The sequence below is a fragment of the Cyrtonyx montezumae genome, unplaced genomic scaffold (genome assembly GCF_038088225.1).
Source record: "Cyrtonyx montezumae isolate F1298 unplaced genomic scaffold, pur_monq_1.0 scaffold_8, whole genome shotgun sequence".
Lineage (NCBI taxonomy): Eukaryota > Metazoa > Chordata > Aves > Galliformes > Odontophoridae > Cyrtonyx > Cyrtonyx montezumae.
Genome location: NW_027072089.1, coordinates 30,025,169 through 30,044,245, shown reverse-complemented (window position 1 = coordinate 30,044,245; position 19,077 = coordinate 30,025,169). Strand labels below are relative to the sequence as shown.

Here is a 19,077-nt window from a genome sequence, read left to right as displayed (position 1 = left end):
ATCTATTCCAATTAATATTACTTCATCTTAGTATAATGAAATTCATTAAGCCTTTGATCACATAGAATTTACCAGCTCATCTCAATAATGTCATTTAAGTCTAAATTAAGCCTAAATATATACATTCAAAATTGCATACACAAAAACATACAATCATCATCCCTTTTCTAGTTATGTGGACTAGTCCAGCTAAGAACACTGGAAATGAAAGGTTTGAAGGCAGTTCACTTAGTGGAACCTTCGGAGTCATAATCGCTAACTGTATGACAGGCCTGTTTGCCATTTTCAGAACAAATACAGCCCTAGATCCAAGGTGCAGGTGCAGTGCAGACTGTCATAGATTTAGAAGAGGATGTAAGAGTTGTAAGCCCAGAATATATCCTAGTAACAAGACCCTAAACTTTTGGTCTATTTGGATCCTGGCTTTGCAGATGTGAGCTTGGAAACTGGAAATCCTGTCACGATGAAGAGCTTCTAATGACTTGAGAACCTCTGACCTGAAATCAGTACTTCAAGCACAAGGGAAATTGCCTGTGAAACACCAGTCCTGAGAACCTCTCCATAAACCTCCAAGTGAACACAAAGGAAAAAACAGCAAATCTTACATGATTATTTCCAAGACTACTTTTTTCCATTAAAAATTCCAGTATTCTTCTCTCACCTAAATTTAGAGAAACCTCAGTTTTGTCAGCACTAGAAGCCCTGGTGAACAGCTATCCATGGTTCCATGTGTAAGACAGGGGGAGGTACAAGCACCTTAGTTTTACAACTATTGTATTTAAGTGCAATTTTAGATTTGCATATTTATATTTTTAAATATTATTTATTACGTGCATAAAATATTTATATATACTCTATTGATATTTGTATTGTATTATCCCAGCTGATGGTCAAAAAATGTAAGGCGATAGTTCTTTTTTAGCTTAATGAACGGAAACCTGAACACGTACCAGAGAAAAAGGGCCCCTCTTTTCAGAAGAAACTGAACGACCTTCTCATGACCATTCTGGGCTGCCAAATGAAGGGGAGTCATTCCCTTCTTATCACCTTCATTCAAAAGTCTTGTGTCTTTCATATCTCTTATAAGTCGTTGACAAGTATTGATGCGGCCATAGCTTTGAAAGGTAAATACAGAAATTATTGTCAAAGAAACACTGATGGTAAACAGCACTGACTTCATTGCCTAACTATACTAACCTGGCAGCAAAGTGTAACGGTGACTTCTTGTCTCTGCTCTTTGAATAAATGGAAACATTGAGGCTGAGTAAATTATTTACAGAGAGGGCCACACCTTGTCTGCATGCATAATGCAGTGGAGTGCATCCTTCGTTATCTTCATCCACTACGAGATTTTTAATATGTTCCATCTGTTATCCCCCCCCCCAAAAAAAAACAAAAGCACACAATTATATTACTGATGTTCCACAGTTTCTAACAGTTTCTAACCAAGGCATTAATATTTTTAAAGCAGTATCTAAAAACAAGAAACAAGTACAGAGAAGATAAACATAGTAACAATTAACATTTAATATCTGATTAGTGGGTGATCATCTTTAGAAAGAATCAGTCTTCGCAGAACACAGCAACTTGTCAATCTGTGCCTTTACTGCACACAAAACAAATATAATACAGGAGATTTTTATTCGCTGCCATTTGATGATAACACTCATTGCTGTCAGCAGGCAGCTTGTCCAGAAGCAAGGGTAGTCTGTTCAGCAGCAGGCTGTCAGGAATCGTCAGCTCACTCTTTTATAAAAGACAACTTTTTACTCCTATTTCTCTCTCATCTTCATTTCCCTATTTTATTCCATACCCTAACACTAACCTGTACATATTCCTTCTTAAAGCAACTAAGAATCTCCTCCCACAGTCTGCTCTGCTCTTTGATTTATTAAAGTCAATGTTGTCAAACAAGAGCTATCACTCTGTTTTACGGCTGATTCTCTACATCTGCTGAAAAACGAAGTTAAATCCACTCCCACTACTAATCAAAGTTGTTTACAAAGTCCTGCAGACATCATAAGATCTGTTACTCATGATTCACATACAAAAGGTTGTAGCTCTGGAGGTTAAGAAATTTAACTCTTTCAAGCAAGCTTGGGTTCTAGCATTACGATTTCATCTCAAAATAGCCAAATTCATAACTGAAGTTCTTTTTAGAACTAAATCCAAGGCTTCACTAAAGTCCTGTCATCTACAAGACTTGAAGAACATTCCGTAAGCTGTTTAAGTTTTAGAGCTTGACTGCATATGAGTACATCCCCTAGTTTCACTGCATGCAAACTGGGAAAGTAGAAATGAAAAGTTCTATATTTCATGGCCTACCTCTTGAGCTATTCAATCCCCCAACAGCAAAATAATTTATGGGATTATGTTATTCCTTTGCCTGGCAATAAGAAAACTGTATTATTGGCTTTGAAATATTTTCATGAGAGATATGCACCTGTTCATACTATTTTCTGTGACACTCGGCAACTTAAACACCAGAAACTTCTACTAACATTTGAATACAAAAAGTTAGTTGTTTTCTTCTTTACGTTTCCTAGTGAGGGCAATTGAAAGACATAAATCAAGGCTTACTGTACCTGCAGAAATTTCTCATTCAGATGTTGTAATCCTCCAGGCTGTAATACCGTCAAGTGCAAGAAATTCCGACCAAGATGATCTTTTAACGATACATTTGCTCCTAGATAAATATGGAAATAAATACCAGCAACTTCAAAACTGCTGGCCCCTGGCACTAACTGACAAAGGAACAAATGTTGAAAATGAATTTACAAAATAACAAATATCATTTCATGTCTACATTATATCAATTCACTTGCAAAAACACCAACATTACCCAACTACTCATGTCTAGATGTCATTGTGCACATGCATTTTATATTCCATGGCAGCAGCAAGATTTATGTGAGGCATCAATCTTGGAGGGAAAAAACATAATAGAAAGGAAGCATTAGGAAATATGATTTTTTTTGGTCTTTTTTGGAAGAAAAAAGGTCTTTTTAAAAACTTTAACCTTGTTATAACTTTAAAACCTTTATTACAGGTTTATTAACAAAATCATTATGTTACTGTTAACGAGAGGAAATACACTAACAGTAATCAGCTTGCACCAAAGACATAGCAACTCAAAAAGTTTAAATGTGACTGAGATTAAATAAAAGTGCACGTAATACTTGAAATATGGGCGTTAACACTTAAAAACTGATTTCTGGTATGAAACTTGACTCAGCAAGTGATGCATTTATTCCACAGTTCTGATTACTTTGTGAATTGCTAAGGAATGGAAGGATGGAGTGTCAGTGCTACATCTACCTTGGGAGGCATGAAAAATTGCCTAAACATTTTTCTAAAACCTGTTCATTCTATGTGAAAAAGGGTGAAATCACTACCCTAATTCTTCCTTTATATCTAGGAACACCAGCTGTTAAACTCAGTTACTCCTGGACCATATGCTAAAGTACTGAATTAAAATTGAGGGGAAACTTGGATGTAGATTTTTGACATATATGAATCCTGTTCAAAGGACATGTATCATTCTCTTGTACCTTTTGAGAGCAGTAAATTCACAATTTTCCATGATGCACAAGAAGTGGCCAACAGAAGTGGAGATCGACCTTCTGTGTCAACACTATCAATATTTGCTCCCTGCAAAAAAGAATTTGAAGATTATCAGGAATGCTGAATAAATACAATTTTAAAATTGTGCTGCTCTGTACGTCGTCACATTATTAGTCATTCATAGAAAATGCAGATTAATAAATTCAAAAAAGACTTTATATCTTGATATTAAAAAACAATGTTTTCAAAGTAGCAGCCACAGCCTAGTCATCTGTCTGTCTGTCTATACCTATTTAGATGTCGAAATAAGAGCAGTCTGCTTCTAAATATACTGCCACTTATAGCTCATGATCTTTTATTAGGGTATCTGTTCACACATTTGAATACTTGAAGATATGTGACTGTAACTTTAAAATACTGGATTAAAACTCTGGGAAGATACAAAAATTACAGCCTTTGGAATGACATCTTCCTATCAAGCAATTACCAGTGCACAACCCCTCTGAATGACTGTATTATAGGACATGAACACTCTTCAAGAAACAATGCATCTAGACACGTAGAATTTGATCTGTATAGCTTGATATATCTGTATTTTTGTTATTGACCATAAATTATATAAGCCCAACTAATTTTGATCCCAAAGCATCCATATCAACAGCAGACATACTTCTATTCTCTGAACTTAAGATTTTAATTTCGCAGAAACACAGAATGACAGGCTGGAAAGGACCTCAAGAGATCCTCAAGCACAACCCCCTGCTAAAGCAGGAATCCTACAACAGGTCTCACAGGTGGGCGTTCAGATAAGTCTTGAATATTTCCATAGAAGGAACCTCTCTGGGCAACCTGTTCTAGCGCTCTGCCTAGAGCTCTGCCACCTCTCTGGGTGTCAGAGCGCCCTTACTCTGAAGAAGTTATTTTGCATGTTAGTACAGAACTTCCTATGCTCAAGTTTTGGGCAATTACTCCTTGTCCTATTATGACAACCCACTGAGAATAGCCTGGCCTTCTCATTTGCTGCCCACCTCCCTTCAGATATTTATAAACATTAACCATATTCCCTCTCAGTCTTCTTTTTCCCAGGCTGAACGGACCCAGGTTACTCAGCCTTTCCTCTTAAGGGAGATGCTCCAGGCCCTTCATCATCTGTGCAGCCCTCTGCTGGACTCCTAGGAGATCCCTGTCATTTTTGAACTGGGGAGCCCAGAACTGGACACAGTAAAATCTGACCTTCTTCCTATGGTGAAGCATAAGGACTGGAATGAGATATTCCAGTAAAGCCCAATTTTTGGTGTTTTTATTTTTCTATTGTTACATGAAGCGCCTAATAGCAGGAAATTGTGGTCACTATGGTCACAGTATCAGTATGGTCACATCAATAAAATATTATCAGCATAAAAGTATCTATCTAAAAAATCCTGTCAACAAGGGAGCATGATGATACAAGTAAATGAAATAATGAGATATATATTTTATGATGTGGTAGATACTTGATATTGAGCTGCAAGACAAATTGAATGAGGTGAATAAAGTATGCAAAAAAAAATTTCTATTTCAGATGCTATCCAAAGATCACTGAAAAAAATCAATTGGAGTTTTAATATTAACTGAAATCATCTATGAGTCCATTCCTAATTTGAAAGAGGATTAATAGTAATCATGAGCAATATTTACTTTCTAGGAGTGTAAAACCTGTACTATAGCAACAAGAAGCATGTAATAAATGCAGTGTTCAACCAACCAACAGTGAACAGGAAGCTTTCAATGTACGTTGATGAAATGTTTGAGGATATCACACGCTGGTCCCTTTTGCAAGTCACCTTACTACAAGGCCAGACAAACTGAAGAATATTCTTATTTATCAAAGGAACAAACAGAGATCTGTTTATCCAAATGGCTCATTGATTTCAGTGGATACAGTGGCATCAAACTCCAGCTATTAACACAATCTTATTATCTCCTCCTCTGCAGCAAAATGAGCTTAGCAGTATTCATATTGTGTAACACAGTAGGGAGTAACTTCCATTTTGGCATGTATGTTTACCATATTTACTGAATCAACAAATAGGAAATTTAGTTTCTGAATTCCTTTTAATTTGGCATGCATTAACTCATACTTACTAGTTAAACATAAATTAAAGTACATGTAAATATTACAAAAGAATTCTAAGTATCAGCATTTATTGTCAATTTAATCTTTTATTTTTCTTTTGGAGAAAAGTAAATTAAACAAACAAACAAACAAAAAAAAACAAATAAATAAATACTGCTTATTTTGCTTTAGTACTTTGAGCACATTTCAATAGTTTTCCAAGAGAAAATCCATAAAGAAATTAAACTCAGCACTTGATTGTTCAGCACCCAGCAGCCAAGATGCAGGCAAAACTGTTAATGGTGTAAATGATGCAAACTTTCTAATTTTCATCCTTTAGTTCTTTCTTCTAATTGTGTGAATAGCTTTCAAACACAACTACGGCACGTGCATGCACAAACCACACACTGTGCTCCTGTTCAAGAAGCGTTTAGATGAGGTGCTAAGGGATTTGATTTAGTAGCTTAGTGGGTATGGATGGTGATAGGAGGATGGTTGGACTAGATGATCTTGTAGGTCCTTTCCGACCTAACGTATCTATGAATCTATGAATTGTTGAATGTGAAAACGACCACTTTCACAGTATTTTTAAGTCACTGTTATTAAAATGCTTAACTTGCAAATCACACTCCTTTTTTTAAAAGCCATAAAATTTTGTAATATTTAAATGTTAGAAATACTAGCATTTCCTTTCTTTTCCCTCCTTTAAGACCTCAGTTAGCTTTCAGTTATTTCAAACTATTTAGGTGAAACAAGACTATTTACTCAATGCCATGCTACACTGAAGCCCAATGCAAAATAGTGAAAGTCTGTTCAAGAAACAGCAATGCAGTTGGATTCTCTGATTTTTGTACAGCATACTGACCTACAACATACTGAATAGTATTGGTGTGGTGTAACTCAAATCCAAAAAGCATACACTGAACGCATGGATAATTCTGTTTAGCATAGATAACCTTACCTTTTTTATCCCTTAGAGCTACATGTAATACTGGATGCGCTTACAATGATTTTTATTTTAAAACATAAAATGTACCAAAAATAAGATAAAGTAAATCAATGTAAACTAATGTGCACTAAATGTGAACTTTATATAAATGCACGAAACAAATAAACCGTTTTCTATACTAAAGCCAAAAGCTGTTCTGAAATGCAATTTTCTATTCTTATTGAGCAGTAAAAACCCTCTATCTTTTCTTTTTCCCCTCTCGTGTATACATAGCATATGAGGTACCTAGTTACCCTTCCAGGAGTCCAGGAAGCACAAGTCACATGCACTGCACTAACACTGACTGAACATATTTTGATCAATTTCCAGACAAGACAAACGTAAACAGTCCTGAAGCCCCAAAACCCTCATCATGGACTGTAAGAAAGAATTAAAGTGACACTCAAAGCACCTAACTGTTCTCAGGAAAAATGCCTTCTTATATGGGAAAGACATTCCCCTTTTATACTTAGTCACACAAACTAACATATGCGAGAAATACAGGCACAAGTTTTCAAGTAATAACTTCTGTAGACAGGTTGTTTTGTCAGCCAAGCTTAAGCAGTCAAATCTCACCATTTCACATCTGGAATAAAAATAAGCACCATGTCTACTTTTTACTAAGTCAAATCCGTGTAAGGGAATCATGGGATGTGCAAAACTGTGCATAGAATTGTTTCTAAAATAATCAAAAAGAAATTAAGTAAAAGAAAAAAATCTTAACAGTCTTAAAATGGAAGTCTACCGAGTTCTGAAAGTTTCCTCAACAAACTCAGCAATGCCTATAGCAGTTACATGAGCTTTAGTTTAATTGGTGTTACTGGACACTTGGAACACAGCCAGCAGCATCCCACTTCTTTTTTCTCCTTCATAATATAACCAGACTACTCAGAGTAACACATATTTATGGATCATCCATAAAATTTAATATACGGCTTTGTGATCCCTTAACAATTATATACATGTACATTAGACAAAGTACTTATTGAGAAAGCAGATTAAATTCAATGCAAATTTAGATTTACTTCATATTTCATACCACAAAAGTGAGGGTGCCTGAACCAGTCTACTATATCTGCTAAGAAACATTTACAAAAGTTTTCTAAGCAAGTAAAACTGAAATAAAAATGCAACCTTTCATCCTCTGTGACTTTCAGATGCTATTACAGAGACCTAATACTTCTGTACTTTAGCTGTCACTTACGTATTATGGAATACATACGCAAATAAATAATGTATACCTGAGAAAACATTCTCCTTTAAGAATTTCTCCAGCAGACCTACTGTAATAGATTGCAATAATTTGTATGAACATATCACTTAATTAAATATTTACCATTGAAATCAAATACTCTGCCAGTTCATAATGATCAAACAAGGCCGTCCTGTGAAGAAAAAATGCAAAGTTACAGTAATATTAGACAACTAATTTTCAAACCAAAAGGTAGAATTTTTCTCTATTCAGTAGTATTTTCAAATATATATAAATTAAAGAGATGAAGAAATACCTGTGATGCATAATCCATTTTTATAAATTATTTCTAGTTTTCATCATGAGGTTTCATTTTTAAACTAAGCTCTTTTCAACCAATATACTGATTTTTAATCAAACTAGTCATTTTGTATGTCAGATTTTGTGTGTACCACACATGTTCAACAAAGAATTTCAAAAGCTTCAGATGTGGATCACTCCATGCAAAACTTGAGCATCATATCCATTTCACTGACAGTTTAATATCGAGAAAACAAGAAATAAAGTATTAAAGACTCAGCTAAAACTCAATTCTGACTGCAGACCAGTCTACTTGAGAAATTTAAGAAAAATTATTGCAATATACCACCTAATATAATTGGTGGTGATGTTTATTAATTTACCAAAAATACTTTAAAGCTGACTATATGCATGAAAAAATCTCAGGTTTTATTCCACGACAAAATACTGAATTATGTCTTTGTTTATTTTAAAGAAAGATTAAAGCAGGAAATATAGCACAGTTAATTAACACATAGTGAAGTCAGACCTCTATTAAGTATTTCTACTTAATAAGCAATAGAAAAGGATAGTTCCAACGCTGTACTATACCTCAAAGATAACAGTTCTCTTAGTATTAAGGGAGGTAATAGCACAGAACTTGCTATATTAGAATTGATCACTCAAAAGACACATTTGAAAAGCTATTTCATGCTTCCAAATAAATAGATATGCTTCCATTATCCACAGTAGAACTCTCAAGTCAGACACAAATGCTGAACACCTCACACACACTCAAAATAAATAACGAAGTGCCCCAAAAGAGACTAGTCATTTTTTTAATTTCTTATATGGAAACACAACAATAGGAATGTGAATTAATCATGTCCAGCCTGTGCTTCATGACTCCTTCACTTCTCAACAAATTAACACTCCTTTTATGTTTAGTTATATTCAGAGAGATTCAACTGACTTTCTATGATGATTTTTGATACTACATTTTCCCACTGTTTCACAGACAAGGGAAGCAAAAACTCCCCCAAAAACAAACAAACAAAAAAAATCCAACAAAAAAACATTATTCTTTTTGGGTCTAAAGATTTTTCCATGACAATAACTTCAATGGATACGAGATTACTTATCTATTAAGCAGTAAGATTACACTGGGACTGCACAATTATCTTTGGGATGCTGTCATCACTTGTTCTTCAGTAAAATTCGATTGTAGTAGCATTTCCAAACATACTCAAAACTTAACTTCACAATACACACCCCTTTTAATTTCTTTAACTATCTTGGAATCATTGCACTTTATACCACGTTCTGAAGAATAATCATCTCTAAATGTCATGGTCTAAAGCTTCCTCTCAAGGGGAGTAGAGGCACAACACTGAGCTCTGCTCCCTGGTGACAGTGACAGGACCAGAGGGAACAGCACAGATCTGTGTCAGGGAAGGGTCAGGTTGGATATCAGGAAAAAGTTTTTCACCAAAGGGTGGCTGGGCACTGAAACACACTGACCAGGTTACAGCACCAAACTGCCAGAGTTTAAGAAGCGTTTACACAATGCCCTTGGACATAGGGCTTAATTTTTAGGTAGTCACATGAGAGGTGAAGGAGGTGGTCTTGATGATCATCGTGAGTTTATTCCAACATGAGATACTCTGTAATTCTATGATTCTACTGCTTAAAACTTTCTCCCACTTAATAAACTCCTTGTAGAATAACACCACAAAATTATGATGATTTACTTAAACACAGTGCAACTACGTTAACTTATAAATGGAGAAAAATAGTATCCTCCATATAGCTGGTAGCCAGCACACCTAAAGAAATGTCTTTTTGTTGAAGATGATTGAGAATATTCCTCCATAATTTTATGTTCTGATTTCAAATGGACCGGGAAAGACTAGAAGTTTAAAGGGATATTATATACAGGTATATATATATTATATACCACCTTCGACTTTGCAGTCATAGAGAAGCTTATCTACTTGCACCTCAACAGGTATAAAACAATTTTTTGGTGTCAAGAAAAGAATATAAGGTTTTTTTTTCTTTTTAAATGGTTTGTATTATTTTTCACTTACTTTCTGGAGGACATATGCCTTACTGGGTGAGAATATTTGTTACACAACTTCAGAAGCTGTTAACAAATCCATACATTCATAACTTTCTTATTCTTTACTGAATTTAATTTTCAGTACAAACTGTTAGTGGCAATTCTTTGACAGGATTCCAAGGTAACTAGACCATGTTGTTTTAACTTTGCTATCAGCACCAAAGTCTTCAGCGTCCTGTCCAAATTGCAGACACTTTCATACTGCACAATAACTATCTCCCATCCCATTGGAAGTCCCAATACACGTAGAAGTGTGTATCCAAGTATACTTTATAAATTGTCATTGGATGCTGTAAAATATTAACCAAAAATATTATGCCACTGAAATCTGGTAGAGCAGCCTCCTACCTGTGAAGCAATGTTTCTTTATTCCCATCTACAGCATCAATAATGGATTCCTCACCAGCGTAGGATGACATCATTAGCTTTACAATCTCAGTTGCTCCTTGAGTGGCAGCAAAATGAAGCGCTGTACATTTTTCATTCTGTAAATAGGAAAATTAAGTTGACTTGGAAATGTTACTTTATCCACAGCCAACTAAATATGCTAGCAATCTAGCCCAGGATTCGTGCATAGGAATTCAGGAGATATGTTATAGAACTTCAATCTTAAACTAAAACAGTGGAATTCTAAAGATATACTTAAGACCACAAAAACAGTAAAGAGAGTTTAAAAGATAACTATAAAGCTTGTTATTATCCTATGCCAAGCCCCTAGGATATGTGATCCTGAACCTAAACAATGTTTTGTACCTGAATTAATCAAGAAACATGTACAACATCCTTAAATGAAAGAGATGAAGCAAAGGAAACCCACAGAAGACAGTAGGCAGACCAGTACAAATGAATGAGCAAACAAAACTGCCTTTGTAATGTGTAATAAAGAAAATGCATTGTGGTTTGTTTTTTTTTTTTTTATGATTTTGACTTCCTTATCTTCCTTAGAAGTACTTCTTAAATGCAATTTTCTGCAGGGTTCATTAAAAACGACTTGGTCTAGTAAGATACTAAACTATTATCATCTAAACAGTCATAAAAATTATTAAACATTAAGTAAATGATTGGAAGATTTGCCAAAACATGATTTCATTTAGCTAAATAGGACAAACTAGCTTTGATGCATGACTTAGGGTTTTGTCTTAGTGATTTTTTCCAGAACAGAAAATTTCAGTCACTACACTGGAATGGGCACTTCCACAACCTCATAAACATTCTTAGAATGGTTTTTAACTGGTGCAAAATGGTCAGCATGAATCATGTCACTCAAAAGTTGTGTGTTCAAAGAATCAAACAAACACAAAAAAGGCTATACTGCGCTACCTTTACTCTCATGAATTCATTTCAGCCTTGCAAATAATTTGATTAATGTCAGATATTTTCAGAATAATCTACTCAACACGAAGCTTGGAGTCTCCACACCAGCAGTATCAAAGTGTGTTACAATAATTACAACAGTAGTGTTACGAATTTGTCTAAGTATGCAAGCACAAAACTATAAAGGCCAGGGCAAGGCTGAGAACAAACAAAAAAAGATGAGAAGGAGTCAAAGTGAGACTCAGTATATGCAAAGGATGACAGCAGGTAAAGAATTTGTACAATGAGAATGCTGTACAACTGTGACTGTTCTCAAGAGTGCTCTGCCAGACTCCATCTATTTATGACTCAAGGTCGTCCTGAGTCAGAGAGAACGTACAATGAGAGAATGTATTCAATAGTTATGAACAGATCTTTTCTTCTAGGGATTTCTTCAAATGCATTTTGAATTCATGTAATCCTTTCCCATTATCCTATGGAACTTATGTAAAGAAACCAGTCAATCTTTCTCATTTGCTACTCTCCAGCCAACGTACTGGAAAACACAACAGTCTACAATTACATTATTCTTTTGTTACACTACTCTGATTTTCAGAGACATCTAACTTCTATGAAAACTGTATTTTACTCCATTGCAAGGTTTACCTGTTTTAGATCAATTTGGGCTCCAAATTCAATGCACATTTTAATCATTTCCAAGTCCCCACTTTGAACTGCCAAATGAAGTGGACTGCACTTTCCATTATTGGTAAAATTAATGTGAGTTTTAGCAGAGTGACCCAATTCTTCACCTGAGAGATGAAAATAAATTTCAATTTATACAGCAAAGATGGAATAGCAGAAGCAATCTTATCATTTTTTATTTCTTTTTTTTATGGCAAGTAGATTAGCCATGGAACAATATTCTCCCACTCAGAACATGAACCTTTCAAACCTATCATTAAGCAACAGATGGTCACACCTTTAGGAACATAGACACAGTTCTACAACAGTTACTAGCATGTACTGCCCACAGGAATAACTGCATTAAGTTATTTTAAGTTCAATCATAGTTCTTGTTTGCTGTTCCTTGAGATGCAAAGCAGTAAATTATTACAAATAATGAATCACAGTGGCCACTTTTGAACAAAAGCATTTACCTTTTTTTAAGAGGATTTCCATACATGCTTTGGCACCTGAAAATGCAGCAGCATGGATAGGCATGCATCCCGTTTTGTTCGGTTTACATATTTTTCCTCCATTTTCAATCTGAAAATTAATACCTAGATACAGTTTAATGACATCAAGAAAATTCTCACAAATGAACATACAGCTGCAGATACAGCCTCTGCTGTAGCTGTCTCCATTTCAGTGTAGTACATTGCAGTATGAAGTTAATATACATTTATCATGATATCTCTATACATCTATATATAGATATGCTGCTTCTTGTTTAGTTTTCTTTTTGCTGATCTTCAAGATATCTTTTTCCTGTTTAACACTCTGATATGTGTATGAATGGTCTTAAAATATTAAAGTTCATTTGTAGCCTTGGCAATAATAACTTGACTTACAGTCCATCTTCATTTTCTTTCCCACAAAACAGACAGTACTTTTTCACATATGTCCCATAAACAAGTAAGGAAGCTAAGTATGCCTCATTTAATCCTGGTTTTCTATATTATAAAATATGACATCTCATTTTTTCCAGAGCATATATAGATCAGGGTTTGCTTTTTTCATACATAACAATTACTCTCACTGCCTTTTCAAACAGCTCTTAAGTATGTCATAAGCAGTTTTATTCATGCTCCAGAAGCATGAAGATGAAAACTATAAAAAAGAATGACAAAGGGGTAAATAAAACACTTGGTATTTCTGACAAACTTAAATTCTGAATTCTATTTTTTTCCCAGCTGTTTTAATGGATAAGAATAACATGAGGCTATTTGCATGAGATGTATAACATTGCATAAAAGGAGCACACGTATGCATATACCTATGAAAAACAACTTGAATTTTGAGTCCATGATCACCCCTCCATTAAACAAAGAACGAAAGAATGGAGTAACATTCAAACAAAATCACATCTAAAGGTGTGATTATTATACGTACCAGCAGTGTCAGCGCTTCAGAATTGTTCTTATAACATGCTACCATTATAGGTGTGTTTCCTGCTTCACCTTCCAAATTAACATCTGTACTGCTATGCTGGACCAAAATCTAGACATTTAAGAATACATACAGTCAACCATAGACAAAACTCAACAACAAAGTCCTACTCCTTTACTTTAGTTGCTTACTTGTGACTTGCTCTTTTTGCATGGAAGCATCTAAAAATGCAAAGGAAATGCAGAAGAAAATAAATAAAACAACAACAACAAAAAAAAACAAAACAGAGAGAATGAATGCAAAAAAATGCAGCTGAAAAATGCTGGTGAAAACAGACAAATGGTAGACAGCTGACTAGACAAGATAAATGTTACGAATAACTCCAAAGTGCCTTAAAAGTTTTATGTGTGCATTACAGTTGCACTCATCTAGTAAACTCAACTTTACAAATTCTAAGCTCTTACTCAAATGCCACATATGGAATGAAAACATTCTCAGTATACACGGTCAAGTGACAAAAATAAAAATAAAGTTTCAAAGAACCTTTTTTTGAAGAATTCCCTGTGGTCAGAAAACTTTAATGAATTCAAAGAATTCACTATGAAACTAATACAATAAGACAAAATCAGTTATAATCAACATGGTTTCTTCAGATGACCAAACTCATTACATGTTTTTCCTTCCCCTGCTGTTAAGTAAACGAGAGTGAAATTATAACAGTGAAACAATCAGTATGTTATTTTATATTCACTGTCCTGAGAAGACCCAAACCTTTCTATGAGCACTGTATGTTACATATGCTTGCCAAACAAAGCATATGAGGAGCTACATCCAGGATACAGCATATATAAACAAATTCTTAGTGTTCTGCACACAGGTGCTGCTGAGCTGTTTGTAAAGCCTGTATATTTATGTGGACTTTAGACTTACCTTGACAATTTCATTGTGCAGGGATTGTATAGCCATATGCAAAGGTGCCATCATATTGGAGTTGAGAATGTTTGGGTTGGCTCCTCTACTGAGAAGTAAACTAACACTTTCAACTTGGTTTTTCCTTGTAGCCCAGTGCAGTGGAGTATTTCCAGACGAGTCCATCACATTTAATACTAGATTGAGGGAAAGCAAACAAACCAAAATCAAAACATAGCAAAATAATCAAATGTTACAATCACACTGTAGAAATAAAGCGTCTTCAGCAAAGGTTTAGATCAGTACTAGCACACCACTTTAAAGAAGAGAAAGATAACATTTCATATAATGTGATATGTTAAATGTGTTACTGAAAATAGCATATTGTTGAGAGAAAACGTTCTATTAAAAATGTTAGTGTACTAAAACATCAGAGAGGAAGCTTGATAGTTAGAAAACAGCGATAAATCTTTATATTAGATCTTCTGTAATTATAATAGCAAAAGAATGGGAAAAATGAAACTCCCTGTCTATTTCTTGCCAAGTATTATTTACCATCTTTTTTACCTCCAGAGTTCTTGGTTGGCCTCTTCTATTTCCTATTTTCCTTGATATTGCAGCTACTGCCTCAGAGGCCACACAGAGCAAGTGAGTACAAATAATTAAAATATGAGATAATAGAAAACCACTTGCAAATTTAGGAGATGACTGAAGTATCTACTAAGATGTAAAACGATTTGTGTCAATTTTAAAACTGGTCTTTTTTAAAATATATATTAATTCCATTTGGAAACAAACTTCAAAAAACACTCTATGGCAAAAAATTACATACTGAAAAGAAGATTTTTTTCATACTGAATAATCTAAAATTAGATTGGCCATCATTTAGTGGAAAAAAAAAACCAAAAAAACAAAAAAAAACCCATTTCTGCACTACTTGGTTTGCTCAGTAGCCCTCAGTGTAACAGTGGAAGTTCTAGCCAGTTTCATAATGCTGACTAATGGCTGCTAAACAACATCAATTCACAGGAATTATTCTTTTCTACCACTCAAGGCCCCATGTCCTTCCACTTTAAATTCTTCCCTACGTTTCTTCAGATGACCAACCTCATTAAATGTTTTTCCTTCCCTGCTGCTAAGTAAACAAGAGTGAAATTATAACAATGAAACAAACTGGTACCTCCTTCAGGGTACCTCTGTACTTAGCCTTACTTCTGCATCCGTGCTTTCTCAAGGCTAGTAGCACCTAAGTGTCTGCATTTTAATCAGTTTAACTGTGTCCTAAGACAACTGCTCTACTAAAAGTTATAAGAAGTCCGTGAAAACGTGTCTAAATTACTTATGTGCAATCAGAAAATATTCAACTATGTGTTAAATTGACTTAGAAGTGTTAACAACTTGAACGAGTATAAGAAATACAATTACTTCAAAGTTTCCAGTGTTTTAAATGTAAAAAGAAAGACACATTATGCATATAAAGAAGACAGTCAGGCTTGCTGTAGTGAATTAGTGTTTTTCATATATGAAGACTGAAAATCTGAGTCCCAAACAAAGTAAGATGCATCAAATCACTGCATGAGAGAGCAAATAGTAACAAGACAATAAAGGTGACACAAATCATACCCAATACACTGTGAAATGTGACAACTTTAACTCTTCTTGAATACAGAAACAAAACACATACCAACTCAGCCTCAGTTGGATAAAAAACACTTTGACTTTCAAAATTGTGAGAAATAAAATAATGCATAAGATGTGAGTTACCTTCAGAGGAAGAGTCATCTATAATCAACTGCATTAATTCTATTTGGCCTCCTTCAGCAGCATGATGCAGTGGGGTTGCATTTAATTCATCCACTTTAGTAAGTCCAGAACGGTTCTTTTTAATGAAACTTCGCAGCCTACAGGCACTTCCATCTGAAATCACCTATTTTGGACACAAATTTCCTCAGTTATTTTCCTAAAGAACATACACAAATCCTGAGCAGATCAAGTAACCTGAGAAACTGAGATTGACTTAACTGATAGCTAACCAGACTCAGATGAGAAACACAACAAATATTAACAAAAATGAAAGTAATCTAGAATACTCTATTTCATCTTCTGCAGTGAAGATCACTCTTCTACCACAGGAAAACTCAAATAAATAAAGAAATCATCACTTTCTCTTACACCTCTCTGTAGCTGTGGCCAAATATAAGAGAGAAGAGGAAAAAATAATAACCTTCTCCTCTTCAGGACCTTTCTGCGAAGACTGACATTACGTGCTGGGCTTTCAAGTTTAGCCCTTGGGTTTCTACGTTTGTTTGTATGTCAGTGCAACCAGTAAAATCTTCAGTTTACATCACTACCCTAAAAGCATCTGTTGGGATGCTCCTCAGACTGAACCCAGTGTCTTTACACTGGATTACAACAAAAACCTGACAGCTCAGCTGTCTGGCACCTTTGCACAACACTTTGCAGCCAAAGTCCATGACACAAAACCTGCTGATTCTCACTCTAGGAAGTTGAAATTGCTTTAGAAAACATACTTGTATATAAGTTATTAAAAAGATTAAAAGGGATTTTCTTTTTTCTTTAAAGGGAGAAAAAGAAAGCAAACCAAAATAACGCAACTCTCCTCAAAAAGAGTAAATAAGCAAACCAAGAAAATAAAGAATGATTGTTCCCTCCCTGACTGGAGAAAAAAAAACAAACACATTTTCTACAGGATGCTGTGACAAAGACTGACCACTTTTTTGCTGTCATTGATTAAATATACCTTATAGGGCTGCTCATTCAAACACTTAAGTGCGTGTTTAACTTCCTTCAGTTTAATTGTCCCATTGACCTCATTGAGGTTACGCATGCAAATGGTGCTACCAATGTGTTTAAAGATTTAGGAGTTCGGGGCCAAATGCAGGGGTAGCATCTGCTTCAACAGTGCAATTAGAGAAAGCTAATAGAAAGCAGGTGATACCATTATGAAATGAGTGTTTAGAATGACTCAACAGCAATAAAAATGAGAGGTCAATTATATACACAAATGTCTACACATATTATAAGCTCTAAAAATCTATTTAAGAAAAATTTATTATAGAGCTATGTATACAGGTAACCAGGCAAACCATCTTGTGATCCTCCTTACTTTATAACGCTATTTTAATTGTAATGAGTTTTAAATCTTTCCCCTGATTTAGATCACATTTAATGGCTCTTTAAGTTGGGACTTTTTCCTCAGTGTAAGACAAAATAGGGCTGAAATACTGCACGGTGAGGATTTCTAACACCAAAAATAAGATTGCAGAGCTTTGTTGACAAAATAGGAATGGAAGGAAGGGAGATGCTCTGTTAAAAAAAAAAAAAAAAAGAATAGCAGAGCAAGGCTCTTACCCAACAGCAGCTCCTCCTACTCCTCCAGAGTGACAGATCACGCTCTGAGCAGTGCATCCCACCTCACGCAGAGGTCCAGTTACTCCAGACTACAGCCAGCACACAGAACACGTTTGGAAACAGTCTCTTGAGGTCACTAAACCTATCTACATCCTTTGGCATACTTGTTTAGGGCTATCATTTGTACGAAAATCGACCTCTTCATCTGTTTAATTATTCTCACTATCCGAATAGGTTCAGTCTAGCTATCCATCACAGCATAGGAGCATATCATTTCTTGTCCTGCTCTCCATGGAAGTGGGCACTGGCTGCATCCTGCCTGTAAGTGATTTCATGTTTGAAGGCTGTGTTTTTCCCCTCCCCTTCATAAGAGTTTGGTTCATCCCAACTTTCTTTTTGGCACACTTCTGCAAGGCAGACAGTCTACCCATCGCCGTATCGACCTCCAGTCAACACAGCGCAGCTCTTCAGTTGAGCAAGGGGAGAGCACAGCCCTCCCTCCACAGGACCACTCAAAGGATCTCTTGGAGGAAAGTTTGTCAAGAACGTAACATCAGCAGCCCCCCAGAGCCCAACCCGAGCATCTCACAGCCCCCACGCACCTTGAAGACATCCTGCGAGGCGACGGAGGCGGCATCGGCCTCGCAGACGACGCCCTGGTAGGCGCTGGACACGGCCGACTTGTCCCGCGACTGGCACAGCCGCCACAGAGAGCGCTTCATGGCGCCCGCCCGCCCGGCTCCGAGCAGCGCCAGCCCCGCCTGCTCCGAATACCTGCGAGGCGAGAGATCGACTGAAGGACAGCTCGGAGGCAGCGGACGAGGAGGCGGGGAAAGCAAGGCGGGAACTTCGGCCGCTGCCCCGGGAGGAGAGCCGCTCCCACACTGGGGCGGGCGGCCGCAGAGAGGCAGGAGGCTGCGGGCACCCCTGCGAGGAGAAGGAGGAGGAGGAGGAGGCTCTTCCTCCACGGGGGCTGGTGTAGGATAAGGTTGAGGGGTCACGGCTTTTTGTTTCAATTCCCTCAACCTCTGGGAGCGAGGCAGGGTCTCAGCGTGGTTGTAAACACAAAACCTGCCAGCTGCAGGCATGAGCTCTCCCGTGCTGCCACACCTTTCCACCATCAACTTCTCAACCTTTACTTGGTCCTCCTG

General features: G+C 36.2%; 1 protein-coding gene across 1 annotated transcript in view; it reads right to left on the bottom strand.

Moving 5' to 3' along the window:
* TRPA1 (transient receptor potential cation channel subfamily A member 1) overlaps positions 1–18,663 on the bottom strand; it is a 35,305-nt gene extending 16,642 nt beyond the window's left edge. Inside the window, exons 1-12 of the mRNA XM_065752778.1 lie at positions 18,529–18,663; positions 16,319–16,481; positions 14,576–14,751; positions 13,649–13,756; positions 12,694–12,802; positions 12,200–12,345; positions 10,589–10,725; positions 7,984–8,032; positions 3,552–3,651; positions 2,586–2,686; positions 1,198–1,367; positions 951–1,115 (exon numbers count right to left, since the gene is read on the bottom strand). Of these exons, the coding sequence (XP_065608850.1) occupies positions 951–1,115; positions 1,198–1,367; positions 2,586–2,686; positions 3,552–3,651; positions 7,984–8,032; positions 10,589–10,725; positions 12,200–12,345; positions 12,694–12,802; positions 13,649–13,756; positions 14,576–14,751; positions 16,319–16,481; positions 18,529–18,648 (1,544 nt within the window). The 5' untranslated portion in view covers positions 18,649–18,663. The remainder of the gene's footprint in view (positions 1–950; positions 1,116–1,197; positions 1,368–2,585; positions 2,687–3,551; positions 3,652–7,983; positions 8,033–10,588; positions 10,726–12,199; positions 12,346–12,693; positions 12,803–13,648; positions 13,757–14,575; positions 14,752–16,318; positions 16,482–18,528) is intronic.
* Positions 18,664–19,077: the final 414 nt, after the last annotated feature.